Here is a 22884-nt window from a genome sequence, read left to right on the forward strand (position 1 = left end):
CTAACACAGTGAGCCCCTTCGCACCACCTGCTGGCAGTCTGCTGCTCCAAGGCAGGAGTTGTGTCTCTTGGCTCAGGGCCCAGGGTTGTTCCACAGTAGTGAAGGTGCTTACTTCTCTTTCTAGGAGCTTCCTTACGGTTAGTGCAGCTAAAGGTGATAAGAGTTTGTGGAGTTACAGGCTCCAGGATGAAGTGTCCCTCCTCATACGGCTGAAATCACTGTCCCTTTTCCAGGGGTGGCTGCCAGATCCAGCTGTGCATGAAGATCACCAGTCAAGTTTTGTCGCACACACACAGCCCAAGTTGACCCTGGAGCCAGCGACATTGTGGGTTTACAAGATACAAATTTGTGGCCAGTTTAAAAACATCAGTTTTTTGTTTTTTGTTTTAGTACCTAGGCTAAACTGTTCCAGAACAGTTTCCTGTTCTGTCATTCTTTGGGGGGGACAGACGGGAGGTCTGCAAGTGGGAAGACAGGATCTCATATACCCCAAGCCAGCCTTGCACTCACAGGTAGGAGGGATGACCTTGAACTTCTGATCCTCCTGCTTCTACTACACAAGGCTAAAGTAGAGCTGGGGTTTGAACCCAAGGCCTTGCACACACCTATGCAAATGCTCTACCGCTGAGCTGCTCCACAGCCCACAGAGACTTCTAACACGTTCCCACACTGGGTCCCACACCGCAGAGGCAGAGGTGCAAGGAGAGAAGTGGCAGCCCGCCTCGGACCACACACAGGGGCCAGGGTAGGTGGAGCCAGAATCCCCGCCATGCATTCAGATCAGAAGAGTCTACTGTGCATAGGTAGGGCTGCTGGGTCAGAGGAGTGGCCTGCCCACTGCAGAGACCACAGACTGGAGACTCAATACCTGGCTCTTGCCTGCCTTCCTCCACAGGTCTAGCCCCTCTGGCCTTCAGACATCCTTCACACCAGCCAGGCAGGTCTTGAAGTTGATTTAAGCTACCCCTGCCTCCCCAACATTTGCCTCTTTACTCTAAGACAAGGGGGCACAAAGTCCCAGCTCTCAGTGCCAGCATTCGCCTGCAGAATCTTAGCTCAAATAAACGATCCCTACTAGAAATGATTAAAATCTCTTACTGTTGCTGCTTTCACCATTCAGGATCTCCTATCAAGGAGGCAGGCATACATCTGCTTCCTCTTGAGCTTGTCCCCGGCCCACCCCAGTGCTTAGCACACAGCATGTCCTCACAGAGAGCTTGGTGAGAGATCGGATGTCTCTTAGGGAGCCTCTGCAAGAGGAATGAGATGTTCTGTATTCACTGTGAGCAGCTCTCAAAACTGGGACAGGAGTTGGGTCACATACCCATTGCACATGTAGAGACACTTTAGTCTGAAGGGCCCTGCAGAACGAGTCTGTGGCTAGACACCTTTGTACTGTCCTCTCCAGAGAAGAGCTTCCCTCCTGCCCTTTCCCTGTTCACTGCAGAGCCAGCAGGCATGAGCTTCCATGGAGGCCATGATAATGCTTTGTGACCCAGGACAAGTGACAACCTCTCTGTGCCTCACTGGAATATACCTGAGAGCTCTCACCACACTATGGTGAACAATAAAAGATACATTCAAAAACTGTCAAAAGAGAATTACAGATTTTCAGCATTCTCTCCATACTGTAAGTATGTAAGAAAGTTGGCTTGATATAGCAATTCCATAACAAATACATATCTAAAAACCTCATGTTGGGGCTAGAGAGATGGATTCATGGTTAAAAGCACTTGCTGCAGACTTGGGAGCAGAGACAGGGGAATTTCTGAGTTTGAGGCCAGCCTGGTCTAAAGATTGAGTTTCAGGACAGTCAGGGTTACACACAGAGAAACCCTGTCTGAAACCCCAGTATTTGGGAGGTTGAAACTGTAGGATTGATGCGGGAGAATTGTCTGTATTCTGTCAATCATATTTTAATAAAACGCTGATTGGCCAGGCAGGCAGTATAGGTGGGAAAACCAGACAGGAAGTAGAGATGATGCAATGAGAACAGGAGAATTCTGGGAAGCAAGGAGGTTCCTCAGCCATTCCTGTACAGACCACCAAAGAGGCAGCATGTAACTTGCCCAGCAGAGAAAGGTACGGAGCCATTATGGCTAACATAGATGAAAATAATGGGTTAATATAAGTTATAAGAGTTAACAAGAAGCCTGACCTAATGAGCCAATCAGTTTATAACCTTATGGAGTCTTGTGTGTGATTTTCTTTGTTGCTTGCCGGCTGTTGGGGTACTGGGAGGGACAGAAACCCCAACAAGCCAGCCCTCATACTACATAGGATTGCCAGCAATTTGCTACATAGAGAGTAATTGGACTACAAGGCATAACCCTGTCTCAAAATAAAAGTAAACTCATAAAGAGGCTGGAGAGAAAGCTCAATGGTTAAGAGCACTGGCTGCTCTTCCAGAAAACCCAGGCTTGATTCCTAGCACCCACACGGTGGCTCACAACGATGTGTAACTTCAGTTCCAGAGAATCTGATGCCCTCCTCTGGTCTTTGTTGGGACCAGGCACACATGTAGTATGCATAAAGACATGCAGATAAAACACCCATCCTCGATCATGATGATGATGATGATGATGAATCACAAAGGAAGAGAGCTGCATTTGATAGTAACCACATTTCCCCAGCATTATGCTAAGTTCTCCCAGGCATTCTTTTAGTTCACTTCCTCCAAAGGTGCCTTCATTGCCTTGCTTTTGCTGATGACACCACCCAGAAAGGTGAAGGTCATTTGCCTGTGGCCACAAAAGGCATACTTGAGCTGTGAATGGCTCCTAGGTCTGTCCAAATCTCCAAAGTCCATGGTCTTAATCATGCCATCTTACAACTTCACAGTTAAAATAGGGTCTGGTGCCTTTAAGAAGCCTGATGAGATGATGAGATGGCTCAGTGAGCAAAAGCGCTGCCCCTAGAGGTGGCACCCACATGATGGGAGGAACGAACTCCTGCAGGTTGTCTTCTGACCTCCACATGAGCGGAGTGACCGGTGCACACACAAACCCACTCACACTCAATTGATGCAATTTAAAAAAAAAATAAAAACCAGCTGCAAGCCACTAGGCCAGCTGACAAATTAGGGAACCAAGCTCAAGGGCAAACAGGGAAGTGAAGGGCCACATGACCTGACAGGCTGAGCCAGGGGTCATGGGACTGTGATGGAGGGCCCTGTGCACAGGGGCCTGCCTCTAGTCAGCAAGTACATCTCAAAGATCAAAAGGCAATCATTGGAGCAAAGTCTCCACAGACTAACAGCAAACACACAGGTGAAAGGAGCAGCAGGGCTGGGATCCATCAGTAGTGTCTGAGCAGGAAGGCTGGGATCCGTCAGTGATGTTTGAATAGGAGGCCTGGGATCTATCAATAATGTCTAAATAGGAGGGCTGGGATCCACTAGAACCGTCTGCCAAGGGTCTGCTGTTCTGCTCAGGTTCCATCTATGGCCTAAGAGGTATCTAACAAGCATCACTGGATTGATGTTTTCTGCCCTCTAAGCAGGGTAGATGTTTCTGTAAAGAAAACACAGGAGCCAGGGAGATGGCACTAGCCAGAAAACTCTGCTTTTGGGAGAGGGCACCAGGATCAGGAGTTCAAAGTCATACTCAGCTACATAAGGTTTGAGGTTAGCCTGGGATACATGAGCCTGGCTCAAAAAAGAAAAAAAAAATTTAAGGAAAAATTACTTATTTAAAGCCTTTTTTAAAAAGTACACCTTTAACCGATTTAATCATTGAATTGGGTCACATGGCCTTCATCCTTTGGTAATCTATTTCTGCAAAGAGGTTAAGTCAAGTGTGACAACTGAACCATCTCCAGGAGTATGGCAGGCAAAGGCAGAACAGCAGAGTAGGGACCACGGAGGATGGGCAGCTGTAGGTTCCCACCGTCAAAGGATGCCTCTGGGACATCCATGGTGTCTCAAGGGAGCTGGCCTGCACTAGTACACGGTCCAACTTCTAACACCTGTGCTCCAAATGCAAAGAAAAAGGGGCGTGGCCCAGCCTGGGCTCAGCCAACACAGCCCCAGTGAAGGGCAGGGCGCAACTTGTCAGGGTATACTAGCAAGGTCCTGCTTCAGCCCCAATGGCTTGTTCCGATGAGGCCAACCAGGAAGCTGGTGGTTTCGCTGGACAGGAACAGAACACAAAACAATGAACAGTCTTGTCCTCACCAGAGTGAACGTGAACTTATTAGAGCATCATCTTAGCTCTCCGCCTCTGGCCAGGGGGCCTAGCTACCTGGGGCTCAGCATCCCACTCCTGAGCTGGCTGCATCCCCAACCTCTGATGCACAGGGTGGATGCCGAGACTCAGAGCAGGAAGGCTCTTGCTCCACATCTTCACCCAGAGGACCAGAGAACCAGAGGACCTCCAGATGGGATCTGTCAAACTGAATAATGCCTTTTACCAGCTTACAGGGGCAAGCAGATAGGGTGATGTGGGTTCTGTTTGCAGGCACACACACAGCTGGATTTACATCCAGACAGTCCAAGCTTTCCACCACACTGCCATCAAGCCAAGTTCTGTCTAGAAGAGCTGGGGGAATAGAGCTCTGAGGGGAGGGGAAGTACACACAGAGACAGTCATACGAGAACCTGGAAGGGTGACTTAGTGGTTAAGAGCATCAGCTCCTCTTCCAGAGGACCTGGATTCCGTGCCCAGCACCCACATGGCGACTCAATCTAATGCTCTCCTCTGGCCTTTGCAGGCACTGCATGGACATGGTACAGACATGCACACAGGCAAAACACCCATAAAATAAAGACAATAAGCCAGGCATGATGGTGCACATCTTCAATCCCAGCATTCAGGAGGCAGAAGTCGGGGGATCTTTGTGAGTTTGAGGCAGCCTGGTTTACATAGGAAGTGAAGTCCAGCAAGGGCTACACAGTGAGACCCTGTCTTGAAACCATAAACAAGCCAGGCTGTGATAGCACACCTTTAACTGCAGCACTTGGGAGGCAGAGGCAGGTAGATCTCCAAATTCAAGGCCAGCCTGGTCTACAAGAGCTAGTTCCAGGACAGGCCCCAAAGCTACAGAGAAACCCTGTCTCGAAAAACAAAAAGAAAAAAATAAAGGAAAAAAAAAAAAAAGAAAGAAACCACAAACAAATAAATAAAATTTTAAAAATAGCTATATTAGACCTGGTAAATAGACAGTGGCCAGAGAATACCCATCACTGTGGGCACAGGACCTCCAGGACCTGTTTAAACGTAGGTTTATACTAAGTTTCCCACTGTCCCACTGACGACTAAAACCCTTTCATTTTACAAGCCCCAGCTTTTCCTCCTTCCAGTTCAGGAAGGGGGTCTGAAGGGCCTGCCTGGAGTGTTATGTGACTTTCTGGTTATTTTACCCCAACATCCCTACTAGCTACCTGCTGCCCTCCTAAGAAGAACCTCTCACGGGAGGGGTGGAAGGCAGCTGCCGTTGTGTGCAAAGAAGGACCAATAGCGAGCTGACGTCCTTCCTATTGGTTGAAGGCTCACCCCTGGTGACATGGGGAAGACAGTGCAGAGCTAGCACCAGAGATGAAGGGAAGCTCTGCAAAGCGCAGGGTCCCCCTTCTGTAAGCATGACTCCGGGCCTGACCGAAACCGGCAGCTCTCCCTGGAAGCAGGAGGTGGCTGTGTGGAGACAAAGTCCCATCTGTCACTTGTCTGTCATCTACTTGTTTGGTCTGGTTACAGGGTCATCCTATTGTTCCCTAAAATCAGAGATGGTGGGACAGCACGTTTTATTAAAACAGCACAAAAATTACGGGAAGTTCAGAGGAAAAACAGGAGACAGAAAGAGGCTGCAGGGAGGGGGGGTTATAGGGAAGAACCCTCCCCTCTGAGCTAGACACCCAAAGCCTAGGTTGGGGACTGGAGATTGGAGGAGTAACCTATTTTTAAAATGCCATTCGGCAGACCTCCAGTTTGTGGTAACAAAGCTAGGCAGGAGGAGAAGGTGGGGGAGGAAGGGAGAGAGGGGGAGAGGGAGAGAAGGGAGGGCTAGAAGGAAGGGAGAGGCAGATGAAGGAGGAGGAAAGGGGGGTGGAGACAAGAGAAAGGAGAACAAGGAAGTAGGGAGGCCTGACCACACCACGGCCGTCTCCTAGGTGCTCTGGGCTGGAGTGTGCGCACCTGGAGACCGTACACATAAAGCTTCAGGGACGCCTGGCTCCTGGCCTGGCCAGCCACCTGTCTTCTTAGTTCCTAGGTGGACATGCTCTTGGCTCTGAAGGGGCAGCTCTGCTCCTCCCCACTTTCTCCTCCCCCTCAGCGGAGCCAGGGGAGGGTGAGTCAGCAGGCATTGGCTCCTGGCACTGACTCACCCAGCACAGAGCTGTCAATCACCTCCAGCAGTGTCACTTCCCCAGCATCTGGGCCCCGGCCTCTCACGATGGGGGTGGGGCACCAGGGTCCTGAGGCAGGCACTGCGGAGCCCAGGATCATCTCTGGAGGGAGGCCTCTGCCACTCACACAAACCTACCCAACCTGTACCCTCTGTGACAGGGAAGAAGAGCCCTGCTCTTGCTTTGCAGGAACGCAAGAGAAGCCCCAAGCGTTAGGTCACTTGTGACCCCTCGACACTGCCAAGCCCCTTAAGTTGTCACCTGTGCTGTCTGAAACCATGGCTTCACGGAGAGCAGGCCGTATACGGTGCTAGGTGGCCTCGGGCAAGTTACTACTCTTGAGCCTCAGCCTTACCCTCTGTGCAGTGGGCCCGAAGTCTGGGCACAGTGTGCAATGTTTGTAAGTACGCCCCTCCCCACAGTGTTCCTCTTTCAATGCTTCGCTTTCCCCACAGGAAGGGCCTCCTTCCTTCTTTCCTAGAACCAAAGCATCCATCAGACTATGACCTAAGATCATGGCAGGAGCAATCACCTACCCAGACCCACCCTCGGTTCTGAGCAAACAGGAAGCTGTGTGTGCTTCCCCACCCCCACTCCCAGGAGCTGAAGTCCTCCATGGGATGCCTTCTCTCACCCCACACCTTGGCTCAAGTGCCCTTGACCAGGGACACTAGACCATCCAAGAGGAATGTACCGAACCCTCACCCGGGTGATGGGTGGGCGGCCGGCCTCCAGAGCAACGGTCTCATGGCCCTGCTGTATCACTGGTCTGTGCTCAGTCATCTGCCACCTCTCCCACCAAGAGTCCCAGCTGCCTCCTGACACACTGAACACATCAGAGTGGTGAGGACCCAGCTGACGCCTGTAGCACCACAGGGCAAAGCGCAGAGATAGACAGGGCAAAAGAGAGTGACCTGGAACCTGTTCTTGACCTCAGAGCACAACTTCTCCAAGAAGATGACAGTCTTTTGTTGTTGTTGTTGTTTTGGAAAGCCCCGAATCTTAGCTTCAATTTCTATTATACAACACATTCCCTGAGCTGCTCTCCACATGACTCTGAGGTGAACTTGCTGGGGTTTTTCCCCAAAGGTTTATCGAACACCAGGGAATTCCCTTGGAAGCTGCAAGATTGGGCCTCAGAAGGCCCGGCACATCCATCCACACTGTAGAAGAGAGGAAACCAAGGATCTAGCCTCCACAGACTCTGCTGAGGGGGACCCAACATGAATCGCTGCAGGAGACATGCTCCAGAGAGGGAACTGGAGAGAGGTGAGAGGAGTGGGGGCACTCCTAATACCCCCACCCTGCGGGTATAGTAGGTGCCAGAGGCAGAGAATAAACTCCTATTGCAAACCTGGGTGCACGGGATTCATATCTAACTCTGTCAGGATGACGGACGTTGATGCAGCGGGTGGCGGTGGCAGCGGCTTCCAGGGCTACAAGATGGTGCCTAACACCAGCTACTGCTTGGCTAGAAGAAAAACTCAGTGTTAAAATCCATGTGGGGACTCTCTAGAGGTTGACACAAATCATCTGTGTCTTCCTCTGTGCACAGGGCTTCTCCCAGGGTAACCCCAGCACTCGCCTCTCCACTGCTAGCCTGGGGAAGCGCTTGTGATGTCCACCCAGGGCACAGCACTGCTTTCTCACAACCTGCCACTTAAGTGGCCTCCTAAGATGCAGCCACACCAGCTGCTGGAGACTCCTCAGAGGCATGTCCCCAGCTCCCTCCTAGCAAACTCTAGCTAGCAGCCAGGTCAGTCCCAGCTCAAGAATTAGCAGTGGCTCCCAGCTGCATAAAGAGCTCTCTCAGAACGTCACCTGAAATCTAAGCTTCTCCAACCTCTTCTGTCCAGTCCTGGGTGGGTGACCCCTTTTGTGACCCAGGACTGCCACACTCTCCTGGCATTCCTCTTTCTGGCTGGAAACTCTTAGAGCACCCATGGTTAAGGATAGCCCACTCAGAATGGAAGGCCTTTTGGTCATCCCAGATCCTGCCCCACCACACCTACCAGTCACCTGGGCTGGGCTCTGGGGAAGAGCTGGGAAACTTTGGGCAAAGTTTCAAGAACTGCTTGAGAAACCTTGATGCCTTCATTTTGTTTTTGACACAGGCTCTCACTGTGTAGTCCTGGAAGGCCTGAAACTCATCATATAAACCAGGCTGGCCTTGAACTTGTAGAGATCCATCTGCTTCTGCCTCCCAATGAAAGGTGTGAGCTATCTACCACTCCCAGGCAGCCAGTCTTTGGTCTGACGGTCTGGAGAACCCTGGGACATAAGCTCGGGTGTGGGTACCAGGACCCATCTGTACTTATTGACTCAGTCTTAAAGGTGGAGCCCAGAAATCTCACCTGCTACATCTGCTTCCTAGGAGTCTTAGAATCAAGGCCGGGAAGGGTGAGATTGTAAATTGGGAGACACCAGATAAAATGTCAAACAAAACTGACCAGTGGAAGAGCCGTTGTTTGGCTGATGCAGTGCACGTGTACCAGGGTGCATGCAACAGGGGCTGGGGAGGAGGGGGTGGACAGAGGCAGGCAAAGCTGAAGGCATTTCAGTTCCTTCTGTGGCGGCTCTTCCAACTCTAGACAGGGCCACACACTTCACCTGCCTCAACTGGAAGGAATTTGAGAGACAAAGATGAGGACTGTTGGGGTGGCTTCTGGGAATGGGCAGTTAAGTAGGGGCTGCCTGTCTGATCCGAGGGAAAAGTGTCAGAGGTTACCCCCAACCACAGTGGGCAGCCAGGGCTACAGAAGCTCCCCCTCAGCTCAGCATCTCAGTAAGGGCAGAAAATAGCTGGGCTAGCATCTCACAGACGGCACCATACCACAGGGACATGTCTGGGATTTGTGGGAGAAGGGACACCGTCTCCTACTGTTCTTTTACAGTAGAAACAAAATATTCCCAGCCAGAGAAACACCTGCTATGGAATGCCAACAACAGGGCAGACCTTGGAGGCCTCGGTCTCCATTGCGAAGATAAACTACCCATTACCGAAGTTAGGTTAAACCAGCTGGTTGAGGAACCCCATACCTGGAGCCCCACTGTCCCTCCCACACACCGACACACTGGTCTCTCTCAGGCAGAGAGCACTCATAAAGCAGTCCCTAGAGCACGGGCCCTGCTTAGCAGCACTGTTGGGATTTGGTGACACAGAGGTCCTAAGAGCAGCACCTGGCACTGCAGGGTCTCCAAAGCCCCAGCTGACAAGACAGTGACAAAGTGACCAACATTCTCCCTAAACCTTTGGCAGCCAGGACTTGGGCACAGCCCTGCTGAGTGTCTGATTGGCTCCCTCACTATCAGGGCTCAAACCTGGGGTGTCACCCTAACACCCTACCTCCTCCATTGCCCGTCCCTGACCCCCTCTTTTACATCAGTCACTTTTGATCTCCTCAAGGGAGGTGCCCATTGTGGAGGGCTGAGGGCACAGCAACAACTGTTTCAGACTGGCATCTTCCCGAAGAGCTTTGTCCCTATGGCTGTGTAGACTCACAGCCTGTGTTTATCTGGGACAAAGCCTTCACCAGCTGGTACTATTGGGGGAGACAGGGTCCCGAGTATTACAGTGTTTTTGTCTTTTTCTGCAGTGCTGGGAATGTAGCCCAGAGACCCAAATGCTAAGCAACTGCTTTGCCAGCGAGGTGCACCGCAGTCCATTTCTACTTTTTTGTTATTAAAAATGTTTTCTTGGGGCCAAAGAGATAGATGGCTCGGTAGTTAAGAGTACTGGCTGCTCTTCCAGAAGACCCGGCCGGGTTCAGTTTCCAGGACCTACATGGAAGCTCACAACTGTCATTCCAGTTCCAGGAGATCTGATACCCTCACACCAATGCACACAGATAAAGTTAAAAATTGTTTCTCTTTTCCATCAAGGGGAAAATAACGTTAAAAAAAATCTCCAAGGGGCTGGAGAGATGGGTTAGTAGTTAAGAGTACTTTATTCCTCTGGCAGTAAACTAGAGTTTGGTGGCTCCCGACCAACTGTAACTCCAGTTCCAGAGGATCTAATGCCCTCTTCTGGCTATTGTGAGCATTGCAGCCACATGGTGCACATACATATGTACAGGCACATTCATATACATAAAATAAAAATAAACTTAAAAAAAATCTCTATAAGAGGCTTGGGATATGGTTCAGTGGCAGAGCTTTGCCTAGTATACACACAATACACAAAGCCTCTGGTTCCACCCTCAGCACTATGGGGGAGGGGGAAATTCCCACCTATTACCACCATGCAGGCCCTAGCAATTCCCAGTGGGTATACCACCACACACCCCAATGTATTTCTGGCTCTCCCTGCCCCTCAGTGTTACCTCCTCAGGGAAACCATCCCTGCCCAGCCTACACCCATCTCCCAGCAATGTGTCTATGATTCCCCAGCAGTAATCCTGTACCTTCTCTGGTGGCCTCAGATTGCTTTCTGTTCCAGAGCAGGGGCTGGGCCTGCCCCAGGTGCACTGAGAAGGACCTGGGTTTGCTGTAGTCATAGCAACCCTTTGTTCCTCTAATTCCAACTGTTTTCCTATGGTTGAAATAATAACTGCAGCTGACATGCGGCCACACAGCTCTGGGTACTTTATATAATTCCACCTAATAACCGTGTTTTTTTTTTTTTAATCAGGCTAAATATTTCCCCTTCTTCCCTTAAATCCTTCTCCAGTGATTGCTGCCGCTCACTTATCTCCTAATTAGTCCAAAGGTAATGGGACTTCAGAGCACCTTAGCCTGCAGGGACAAAATCCACTCTGCCAATGTCCTAGGCACATGGAGAGACACCCACATGCTCAGCCGGTCCATTCCAGGCTCACGGCATCCAACCCTTACTGCCAGTGGGATGAGAGCCATCATCCCACTTTGTCGATGCCCAATCAAGGCTCATGAGGCTAAACCACTTGACCAAGGTTTATACAGCCAGGAAGAAGCACACTCCCGAGTCTTGAATCCTTAACTGCTGAGCTCAGGGTTATTTCCAGGTTAACGCCTTTAACAACCCAAAGTCCTACCCCATTCAATTTGGTACAGGAAACTACTGACAGTGGCTAAACGCCAAGGGGCCACTTTGCAAATTAACCCTCTCCTCCCAAATTAAAGAGCCCAAATCTCCAAACCACAGTTGCTTTCACAGGCCGGATGCAGCCACGTGGCATGGTGGCTATGTGGCAGGTGGCAGCGACAGCAGCAACAGACACCCACATGCCACACAGGCCTTGCTAAGTGTTTTCCCACTTAATTATACCCAGAACAGGTGAAAGTCAGCGAGACCAGCTGTGATTGCTGAGTACTGACCCTCCGGCTATGAAAGAGGGCTTGTTTTCAATCATTCAGTTTAACCAGGTTAACACAATCAAGAGGATAAAGTCCAGGGAACGGCTTCTCTCCAAAACTAAAGGTGGGGATGGCCAACTCGAGGGGCTGCCCGAGCTCAAGTCATTTCCGTAAAGAGACTGCCTCTCCCCGCCCCCGGCCTGCCCCCACAGTGCCCCCACCCCTCACCTTTCCTGAGCTGTCACTCTGAGCTCTCGGTCACTCGGACTCTCTCCAGTATCCCACCCTCTGCAGCCCAAGACTTAATCAGCTTAGTCGTGTATACACAGCCTGGGCCACCCAAAAAAAGGTCTCCTTTTCCTCCTTGGGGGCAAGGATACCTGTGATTTAGGCCACAACTATAAATAGCCCCTAACTTCATCCTTTTTAATTGACTCATCTATTTATTTGGTCAAGGAGTTCCTTCTGACCCCTCCCCCACCATGGCCGAGTTCTACATTAATACTTCTTCCTGACATCACGTGACTGATGCCTCCCCTGGCTACTGCAGCTTTGTTCTCTCAAGTCCATAGCAGGCGACACCTCCTTTTGAGAATCTGGTCCCCAGATTCTACTGGCCTCCTCCTCCTCAGCCTCACCTAGATTTTAACAGGAACCTAATGGGTCACTGGCCATCTGAATGGTGGCCTCTGGACCCTGGCTTCTCCCTGAGGACCTCAGTAGCATCATCTGCTAAATGGACCATCTCAAATTACACAAGGCAAAGCTGGAGGAAGAGACTCCGCAGAAGATCAGATTCACCCTGGGAGACATAACACACTCTCTGCCCCGGAAGATCAACCGGCTTTAATTTCATGAACTTTTCAAACAAGCACTGACTTTGACCAGGCCCTTCTCAACTCTGTGAAAGGAAGAAACAAACCCATCAGGAAAACACCGGATATTCCGGTTCTCCAACACACTGGGTGTCAAACGAGCTTCAGCAGAAGGGTTCTCTATGGCCCACCCCAAACCCTGAGGAACATCTAGCTAGGTAGGACGGAGAACAGTGTTCCTCCCAGGACCTCCAGCCAACGTGACTCTTGCGGCTGAGTTGGGGTGAGAGCCAGTTGTGCTTTTCCATCTCGGATACCCGTCATCAAAACAGTTACCTAACAGCTGCAAGCTCCAGCCACAGAATATGGCCACTGGTCTCCACAGTCTGCTTCCCCAAAGAAGAGCGAGACCAACCCCTTGGGCACCACATCCAGCCTTGAGGTCACCAGGTGAGAGTCCCCTCCCCTGCCCAGAAGATAAGCCAGGCCAAGACACGCCTTGCTTCCTGAAAGTTACTCTTTGCTTTCACTCTCGGGCACGCCAAGCGTTGACACACGTTGCTTCCTCTAAGGGCAATGCCCTTCCGGTTTTCTGCCCACCTGTTGCTTAAGACCTCGGGACATACTTTATGCGTCCAGAACATCCTTACAGGGCTGAGGTTCTATGCTGGAGTGTGTGCCTGGCTGTGGGAAGTCATGGCTTCCATGCCTAGCACATGCACGCAGGCACATAACTACAGCTTCAAACTCCCACTGCCCTGGAAATCTCCAGAATGAGCAGTCCGTCACTCACCTCAGAGTCCACGGGACACAGCAAAGGCAAAACCACAGGAAAACCCACTACATTTGTTCTTGGAGACAATCGTGTAGCTGAGGCTGGCCTTAACCTTGCTATGTAGCTAAGGATAGCCATGAGCTCCTGATCCTCCCAGGGGCTGGGATTTCGAACATACACGCCCACACCAGCAAAAGCCAACAGTTTTTGATGACCGACAATCAGACTTTCGATTCTCACTTTTCATATACATCAGAGAGTTTCCCCAAACTTCCCCTGCCATCAAGCACTCTTAGCAGCCCTGGTCTTTCCACAGGATAGCAAAGTTAGAAACAGATGAAATGTAAACTTTCTCAAAGACTGGAAAGGTCAAAGGGAAGGGAAAGTCAAGATCCAGCCCCAAGCAGAGTAGGTAGGTAAGCTGAGGTGACATTTCTCCTTGACCATAGGACCCAGGGCATCAGTCAGCCTGGAGTCATTGTCTGACCTGGGTGTGATGACTCACACCTACAATATATCCCAGCAGCCAGGAAGCTGAGGCAGGAGGATGGCTGTAAGTTCCAAGCCAGCCAGAGCTGTACAGAAGAACTCTGTCTCAAAAGAACAAAGGCCACTCTAGTTCTGCCTCTTTTAGGGTGACAGATGACTCTGAATGTCTCCAAGAGCAATGCTCTGTGACCACAGTTCAAAAGCTGCATCATAGGAGACACGGGCTTTTAAAAATAGACTCGGGCTGGAGAGACGGCTCAGTGGTCAAGCGCGCTTGCTGCTCTTGCAGAGGACCCACAGAATGGCTCACAGAGAGGTGCATGTGAACGCTGACTGAGTCAGTGCTCCGTATTTTCCCTGGCAATCCTATCCAGTGACCCAAGGGATCCTTGCATTATCCACACCCCAGCACAAAACACAAAGCCCAGTTTGAATACTCAGGCTGCCTGGTGTTACAAACAAGGTCTCAAGCTCTCCCTCCCCAGGTCCCTCCTATTCTTCTTCCCACCCCCATGGAGCCTCTTTCCTGCTGGCTATGGAGCCCTTTTGAAGTTCTCTGGGCTTTCCCTCTTCAGGTATTCATTACTGAGGGAATGCCCTGCAAACAACAGACATCCCACCTTCTGCTAGCTTGCTCTCCTGACAGACATTACCAATCAATTGTAGCATTGTTCCCACTGATCCGGCACCAGCCTTAGATAAAAGACAAGACAAGGCCCTGTAAGAGAAAGGATCAAGGGCTCCAGTTAAGAATCCCGAGACAACTGTGTTAGAGAACAGCAAAAACAAGAGTCTGGGGGTGATGGGTAGGGCTGCAGGAAGGAGTGGAGGGATGAAGACAGAAGCAGAGAGAGCCTGGGAAAAGATGGGCAGAGGGAGGTCAGCCAAATGAGATAAAAGTGGGATTGGGTGGTGTGCCCCGCTGGGGATGAGACCCAAGCAGGGATCAGGACCTGGGCGGGATCAGTGCTCCACGCAAGGAAGAGCACTTGGCACCAAGAAGGAGGTCCCTTGGACCAGGGCACCCAGCCCCTACGTGACAATGGGGCTTCACATCTGGTCATTCCCAGCCAAAAAGCCTGTCTGGAAACAAGTGATGCTCCTCATCTCCCAGGTTTTAAGTGAGAAAGTGGCGGCTGTCCAAGGCGCCTCAGTGAAGGGTGGGAAACAGGTAAAGATGGCGTGGAGGCTCTCATCCCGGGGATCCTGAAACTAGCCGCTTGTGCAGACCAGGCACCAGGGACTGGCTGGTAATGGGTGAGCAGGTGGAACCTGGTATTTGTGGGGAAATCCATGTCACAGCAACTACAGTATGGGAAACAAGAGCCAGACTGTCCAGACTGCCTTCTGGGGGCCTCAGTTTTCCCACCTGTGATATGGGTCAGACTATGGGAGTGCCCAGTACAGTAGAGCATTGTAAAAATGACAGTTCTGTCCCTGTCTGTGTGTGCTGACTTCTTCAAAACAGCAGGGCCCAATCACACCAGCAACAGGAAGGTGTAGCAATGACAGCTACTGTTTATTGAGCAACTGCTATACCCCTGTCGCTGTACCAAAACTTTTGGTTTTTCTTTCCTTTCCCTCTCAGAAGGCTGCAAGGCATGACTTCATACCCATTTTGACAAAGGGCAGAGGAGGCAGGGATGGGTTCAGGGTTACCAGAGAGTGGAGTTTATTTTTAACTTCCTACTGTTGACGGGTTTTTGTTTTGTTTCTGGGTTTATCTAGACTTCTCCCAATGAGAAAGGTTAGTTGAGTTGGAAGGTTTTGAATCCTCTCTTCTCGAGGGCCCTAAAGGCAGAAGAGTCACTAAAATGAGGCTGCCACTTCTCAGTGCCCCAAAGCTGTCGCGGATGTCAGGCAGGAGTGGCAAAGAATATGGTTTCTGGAGAAACAGAGATTGGGGTCTGCACATCTTTAAAATGGGCACCCAAGGATAGAAGTGCGCCGGAGTGGCAGAGCCCGAGGAGCGCATGCGCCCTGGGTCCGTCCCCGTGTAGGGACGGAGACCCTTCTGCACGGCATCAAGATATACCTTGAGCAACCACATTTAGGTCGTGGCTCCTGCAGCTGGGCCAGTACCGTCACCCCACTGAGCCCTGTAGGCAGGGAGTCCACAGTGGGGCTCTGGAGAAGCTCCGTGCTGGGACACTCGCCTAGCCTGCTGAGGCCGAGTTCCATCCCGACACTCGGCCCCCTTCCCAAAAGGGATGATCAATTACACATTATAAATACAGTTTATCACAAAATAGAAGCAGACATCGTTCACTATAGACTATTTTACAAGAAAGAGTAACAACTTCTTATCGACTTCCAATTTTCAGTTATCCTCCTGCCTTATGTCACCATTCCTGGATCATAGTATTCTTTTTATCCTAATCCCCCCCCACCCCCCACCCCCCGTAATTCAAAGATGACTGTTTCATTAGAGTTTAAAGAAAATGCCCAGGACAGGCCAGCAAAAACAAAACAGGGTCTTACTCTGCAGCGCTGCCTGGCCTCAGACTCCCGGGCTACAGAGACCTTCATGCCTCAGTCTCCCGTGTGGTAGGATGACCGATATGTTCCACTTCGGGCAGCTTATAGACAGACACGTGTGTACGCACACACACCACTCCATTATACTGTGGTCACCCCTGCATGGTGACCACATGGAAAAGGGTGGCTTCCCCCCCTTCTTTTAGTGCTTTCTGTGTTCAAAGCATGACTTTTGTCATCAGGGTAAACACACAAATGCCATTTTCTCACTGTCAAGTCCCCTAGGGAGCAGGGGCTGAGGCGACACTTTCCAGAGAATAACTGAGTCCACAGGCAAGCAGGAGGTATGCCTGCTCACAGTCTCTTCCTTAGAGTATCTAGCACCCCAGAAGTGGACATCCCAGGGGGCAGCACCCTGAAAGGTGAACTTGCCTCTTCAATTGACGTGGGGGGGGGGGTGACTACTCTAGGGACCTCTAATGCGATAATTCTATGTGGGGTGCTTAGCACTAATTTTGTTAGTCCTACTGAGCCCATAAAACTCCCCTGGGCTCACCAAGTCTCCATCATGTCACGTGCAGTAGACCACAGTTCTCCTAGCTTGACATGACTTCTCCATTTCATAGTGGGGAGTCTGAGACTCAGAGATAGTTGGTGATTCCCTTCAAGGTCACACATCAGGCACAGACTGGGGCTAGGCAGGGGGGCTTTGTTGTTTGTTTTGTGGTGCAGGAGAAGGCGTCCCAGGCCTTGTACAGACCTACTGAGCCACATCCCAGTCCTGAAGCCAGAATGAACCTGGACCTGCCTGACTCCTCAGCGTTACGCTTCTCACCATAAGGCTGAAAAGATATTATCTCACCCTTCTCAGCTGGAAACCCAAAGGCCAGAGGCCCCATGTGATGTGTGAGGGTGGGCCACACCCAGAACTCAAGTGTATATCATTCCTGTGTAATACGCTCCCGGCAAATCCACGTGGAGGGTAGAAAGGAGGCCATGAGCCTTTCCAGAAAGAGCAAGCCAGGAGGGCTACATAGGAGTGGTGTGGGGCCGTGAGGGCCAAAGTGCCCCGCAGCCTGGTCTGCATCTCGGACTAGCACTGAGGAGCAGCCCGGCCTCCATCTGCTCTCTGCCTATGAGGCTGCCGGGCTCCAAGGGGTCAGCCACTAGCACAAGACTCTTTATCTAGAAACAGAACTCACATTCCAGCCTCAGAACAAGCACGGGCCTCCTTGGCTTCCACCATCCTTGGCTGCTCATTAACCAGCAGCAGGAAGGCCTTGGGAAGGGGACGGGGCTGGGCCTGAGGGGGCTCCCTACCTATGGCGAGGGCAGTAGGGCAGTGCCACCAAGTGGGCACCAGAGTTGGGCAAATGGGTTCAGAGTTGTGGGAACCTGGGAGGTGCTCCTTTATCCCTGAGTTTAGGTTTCCCAATCTGCGCAATGGACATATCAGTACCTAGTATTCCGCACGACTCAAAGTCCACACCCAACTTGCTGGGGGGTGCGGCCATGCCTGGCACTCAGTAAGCATTCCACCTGTTCATCTACCATTTTCACAGAAAGAACAAAAATTCCTTCTTCCTACGACTCTTGAGACTGTAACATGGCCCTTGGGGTTGTAACCAGGTAATGCGTTACGCTTCCAGGCAAGTCCAGTACCCGCTGACAGTAAGTGTCCCCGACACGTGACCACTAAAGTGAAGACCGAGTGCAGCAGAGCAAGCTATCCACCCACTAAGCTGCTCAGAGAGGTCTTCTCAGCCTCTGGGGATGGACACATCTGACATCAGAGAACCTATGGTCTCTAGTCGGCCGATTGCGACCAACAAAGGAGCACGGTGGGCCAGGGAGAGCGAGTAAAAGTGCAGTCGGACCCAGTCACAAGGGGCAGTAGTTACCAGGGGATTCTTGAGAGCTCTACAGATGCCCCAAGTTGATCATGCCCCAGCCCTGCACCAGTGAGTGACTTTCCTTGGGAACTGAGAATGCAGCTCAGGAGAGAGCATTGTTTCCACCCAAGGGTTCCGCCCCAGAACCAAGAGAAGAGAAGAGAAGAGAAGAGAAGAGAAGAGAAGAGAAGAGAAGAGAAGGGGGGGGAGGAAAGGAGATTAGATATTAAGAGAGCTCTACCCAGGAAGGTGGAGTTCTCCAACTTGAGAGCAGGGTCCACAGGTGGGTCACAAGACCAATAGAGTGGCAGGACAGGGGAGTGGCTGGCAGATGGCAGGGCAAGAACTTGGAACATTCTCGAGAGATGTATACGCCCTCCACGTCAAGATTAAAAGGATCTCCAAGTCCCAAATTTAAAATCAGCTCAATCAGTCTGAAAACAACATCAAAATCCTCCTCTGGGCACTCTTACAACTCTGAGCTAGAAGAAAGGGGAAAAACTAAAGAGACGAAAAAGCAAGCTGGAGTGAGTACCAAGACAGTCAGCAGATTAGATATGAGAACTATGTCAATGTTAAATGTCCGGGGCTGATAACTGGGCTGTGGTTACGTAAGACGAAGGCCTCGCTCTTATGAAATACATGAAGGACTAGGGGAAGGGGCACCCCATTTGTGAATTACTCCCCAATGATTCAGCAAAAATACTATTCGTGGACAGACAGTAGTGGGTGTGGATAAAATGCCCTGGCCAGCAATAACACTGGGACCATCAGTGTGAAGGGCGTCAGAAACTCACTGAGATCTCGGAACTTTGCTGAACGTTTTCAGTTTTGTTCAGTGAAGCTGGGGCTATAGCTCAGTGGTAGGGCTCAGAATGAGCACCCCTCCATCCCCAGCAGCGCTTGTGGGTGTGGGTGTGGGTGTGTGTATGCACACGCGCACGCGCGCGCGCGCACACACACACAAGTGGAAGAGATTAGAGAGGCTTGGGATCAAAATCTGGAGCATCCTGTCTGGAGCCAGGCCACCCTTGAAGTGGGTTTCAGAATCAATTCCTCCAAGCTCCCACACCCCATGCAGCATCTGCTACCTACTCCCTGGCACAGCGTGAGTACAGGCAGATCAGGTGACCCTCCACCCAGAGGTGTCAAGAACAAGGTAATGGGGCCACCTCAGGGATCTTGTCTTCCTCTAGAGCCTGGAGGACACTTTAAATGGGAGACTCCTCCCCCATGGGATCTGGCAGAGGGTGTCAGTATTGTGTGGGAGGGTGAGCCTGAGCCTGTAAGGAAGCTGAAAAACTACTTACACTTGAAAGGCTCCTCTGAAGAGGCTGTGGGGCTGGCTCTGCACCTGTCGCAAAGAGGAAACAAAGAGGTGTGGTCAGGGCCCAGGGTGACCAGGTCTGACCATCGGTGACTCTCAACACACATATGCTATGGAGGGGCCTCCTCTGAGCCTGTGGGACCAGGGACCTGACATGGGGGATGCTGAGTTCCAAGCATGGATATGCACACAGACCTGTACTCTCACCCAAGTGCTACTGCAGCCCTAAGTCAGTCAGACACAAACATATTCTCTCTCTCTCTCTCTCTCTCTCTCTCTCTCTCTCTCTCTCTTTCTCTCCCTCTCCCTCCCTCCTTCCCTCCCTCCCTCCTCCTCCTCCTTTCCTCTCCTCAGTCTGAATCCTTTCTCTAGCTTCAGTGCTCTTGAACCCAGACAGCCCAAGTTCCAAGCCTATGTAGGTTTGATGTACAGAAAGGTCCCATTTAATGTTGGACATGGTAGCGCATGCCTTTAATCCCAGCGCTTAGGGAGTGGGGGACAGAGGCAAGCAGACCTCTGTGAGTTCGAGACCATCCTGGTCTACAGAGTGAGTTCTAGGACAGCCAAAGATACACAGAGAAACCCTGTCTCAGGAAGAAAAAAGAAAGGAAGGAAGGAAGGAAGGAAGGAAGGAAGGAAGGAAGGAAGGAAGGAAGGAAGAAAGAAAGAAAGAAAGAAAGAAAAGGTTCCTTTTGAGCCAGGGAGATGGCCTGGCAGGGAAAGGTGCTTGCTGCCAAGGCAGATAACATGAGTTTGATCTCCCGGCCCCACAAGGTGGAAGAAGAGAGCTGACTCCTGCATTCTCCTCTGATCTCCACATACACATTGTGGCCTGCTCAGATACATATATGCCTATCATACACACATATCATACATACATATAACAACATTGTTTTTTTAAAGAGAGGTTCTTTTTGCTAGTATGCATTGGTAAGTCGCTCACTAGACAAGATCAGAAAGCCCACACCACTACCAGCTCTGTAACCTGCCCGAGTTCCAGGTCTGTCCCTGGCTATCCCCCTATGGACATGGCAAGGCTAGACAGAGGGCTGGAGGGGATTCTTTTATTGTGATCATCATCATCATTATTATTATATTTCTTTGTGTGTTGGGATGGAGGTATCACGTGGAGGTCAAAGGACAACTTGCAGGAGACTCCTTCCACCATGTGGGTCCTGGTGGTTGACTTCGGGTCAATAGGCGCAGCAGACAGCAAGTGCCTTCACTGGCTGAGCCACCTTGACAGCCCAGCCCCAAGAGTCTTAGAAGGCAGAGCCCACCAATTATGGCATTTACCCAGGAAACCTGCTGAACTCCATTGTACAGCAGCTCTCCCCTGGGGATGGCCCAGAAGTCATCTCATGGATCCTGACTTATTTGTTCATGTTACGGTGTTGGATGAACCCCAGAGTGCACGCTCAGTGGGAACACCACAACAGGGCTGTACCATAGATCCTTTTATTTATTTATTTTTTTTTAATAAACAGGGAGCCTCTGTTCTTTAGGACCAGATTTGGGAAACAGACAAGGCGGGCAGAGCTCTGGGCCTGAAGTCCCAGGCCACCCGCGGTGCTGCTGGCCCAGACACAGGCAGGCTTTTTAGCTTTCCTGGAATATAAAAATGTGGAGACTCAGGAAAGCTGTAGTTGTTGATGGAGAGCTAAGATTTCAAGGCCACTTAAACTGGGATTAAAGGTGCTGCGCAGGGGTGAGGGAGGAAGGTGGGCAAAGGCACCTGTCCCTGCTTAAGCCCCACTTCTCCTTCTCCCATGACCTGAGCAAAGCTATGGCTGCCGCCCTGTCAGTACAAGCCAGACTTCCTCCTCAGTCCTCTCCCTGCATCAGGGCACACGCAGTGAGTCCGAGGTACCACACGGTAAGAATAGGCAACAATTTCTGAAGCACCTACTATGTGCCAGGCACTGTGTGGGGAAAGATCACAGCAGTGCCCAAGAAACTGAGGTCCCTGTTCTCAAGGAGACCAGAATCCTAGGGTAAGACTGGGACACGAGTAAGAAGCCACTAGGGCTTCTGCCACTTCCGGACTGGACACTGCCCGACAGAAGCGGAGGTGGACTGGTAATATCTGCGATGCGTGAAGCACAGAAATGGAAAATGGCAACATGCACCTGAGTCCTGGGCTGTGCCAAAGGAAGAAAAACAGAGGAGCCTGTTTAAAGCACAATTCTCACCACAGTGTTTGAGGAACAACAAAGGCTGTCACTCTGTCTGGGGTGAATCCGGATCGGTAAGAGGCCAGCTCACTTCAGACAGAGAAGAGTAGCTTTCTGTGTCAGTGGGTCTATCTAACTCGCTGGCACACACACCCAGCCTGGGAACAGCCTGAACTGATTTGACCTGGAGATGCACATGTATTGATCTCATCCTACAAGACATCTGGGGATGGATCTCACCTCCTACTTCCCAGGGAACATGTGAACAAGACCTGGCCAATCGGAGGGATCAGTCATGGTTAGTCACAAGGTATGGACTTGACTATACCTGGACAATTAGAATGACAGCCAGAACTCTTGTTAAAAAAAAAAACACTGGAGCTTGGGGAGCTGGCAAGACAGCTCAGTGGATTAAAGACATTTGTCACACAAGCCTGGAGACCCGAGTTCCATCCCCAGAGCCCATACAAAGGTGGAAGGAGAGAACAGATTCCACAGTTTTTCTCTGACACACAAATGCAGGCCACGTCATGTGCACTGCCCCCCCCCACACACACATCCATGCACTGGGGCAACTAAGGTGCCTGCAAGGAGAATGGACCCCAGAGCCCAGGAATGGGGCCGCCTGATGACATCTCAGCGCCTGGATACAGCCACCTGTGAAGCACACCTCATCTGGCCTCGTCCAGTAAAGGATCAGCAAATGTTCTATTGGCTTCTAAGGTTAATTGAAACTGATATCTACCAACTACAAGCGCAGAATCCAGTCTTATTAGGGCACGGAGGCGCACACGTGCAATCCCAGCACTGGAGGGCTGAAGGGGGAGGATCGTAAGTTGGAGACTGACCTGAGCTACTTAGTTAAGTTTGAGGCCAGTTCGAGGTGACTAGAAAAACCCTGTCTTAAAAACTAAATAAATGCAGGGCTGGAGAGATGGCTCAGCGGCCAAGAGCTCCTGCTGCTTTTGCAGAGGACTAGAGTTCACTTCCCAACACCTACGTTAGGAGGCTCAGAACCAACTGTTACTCTAGCTTCAGGGAACCTGAGGCCCTCTTCTGGCCTCCTAGGATACTTGTAAATACTTGCACATACATACACACACATTCATACATATGTGCATACATACAAAAACATGCACACTAATAAAATGAACTAAATGCATAGAGATGTGGCTCAGGGGTAGAGTGCTTGCCTAGTACGAGCAAGGTCTTGTGTCCACCTTCAACAATATTATATCACGTGGGGAGGGGGGAGAGACCTATGCCCTGGTTTGAACTTGCTGTGTCATTTTATGCTCATTCCTTATCTCTCCCATC

General features: G+C 50.9%; 1 protein-coding gene across 3 annotated transcripts in view; it reads right to left on the reverse strand.

Moving 5' to 3' along the window:
- Window positions 1-22884, reverse strand: part of Slc6a6 (solute carrier family 6 member 6) — a 74733-nt gene that overhangs the window by 40720 nt on the left and 11129 nt on the right. The window contains exons 2-3 of one of the 3 annotated variants that reach the window (XM_087904486.1): window positions 19377-19420; window positions 7698-7814 (exon numbers count right to left, since the gene is read on the reverse strand). The exons of 1 other annotated variant lie outside the window; for it this stretch is intronic. In XM_087904486.1, the coding sequence (XP_087760612.1) occupies window positions 7698-7716 (19 nt within the window). In that variant the 5' untranslated portion in view covers window positions 7717-7814; window positions 19377-19420. The remainder of the gene's footprint in view (window positions 1-7697; window positions 7815-19376; window positions 19421-22884) is intronic. One more of the 3 variants, XM_087904487.1, reaches the window with a different exon arrangement.

Source organism: Myodes glareolus, chromosome 3, assembly GCF_982192425.1.
Source record: "Myodes glareolus chromosome 3, mMyoGla1.1, whole genome shotgun sequence".
In the NCBI taxonomy this organism is placed as follows: domain Eukaryota; kingdom Metazoa; phylum Chordata; class Mammalia; order Rodentia; family Cricetidae; genus Myodes; species Myodes glareolus.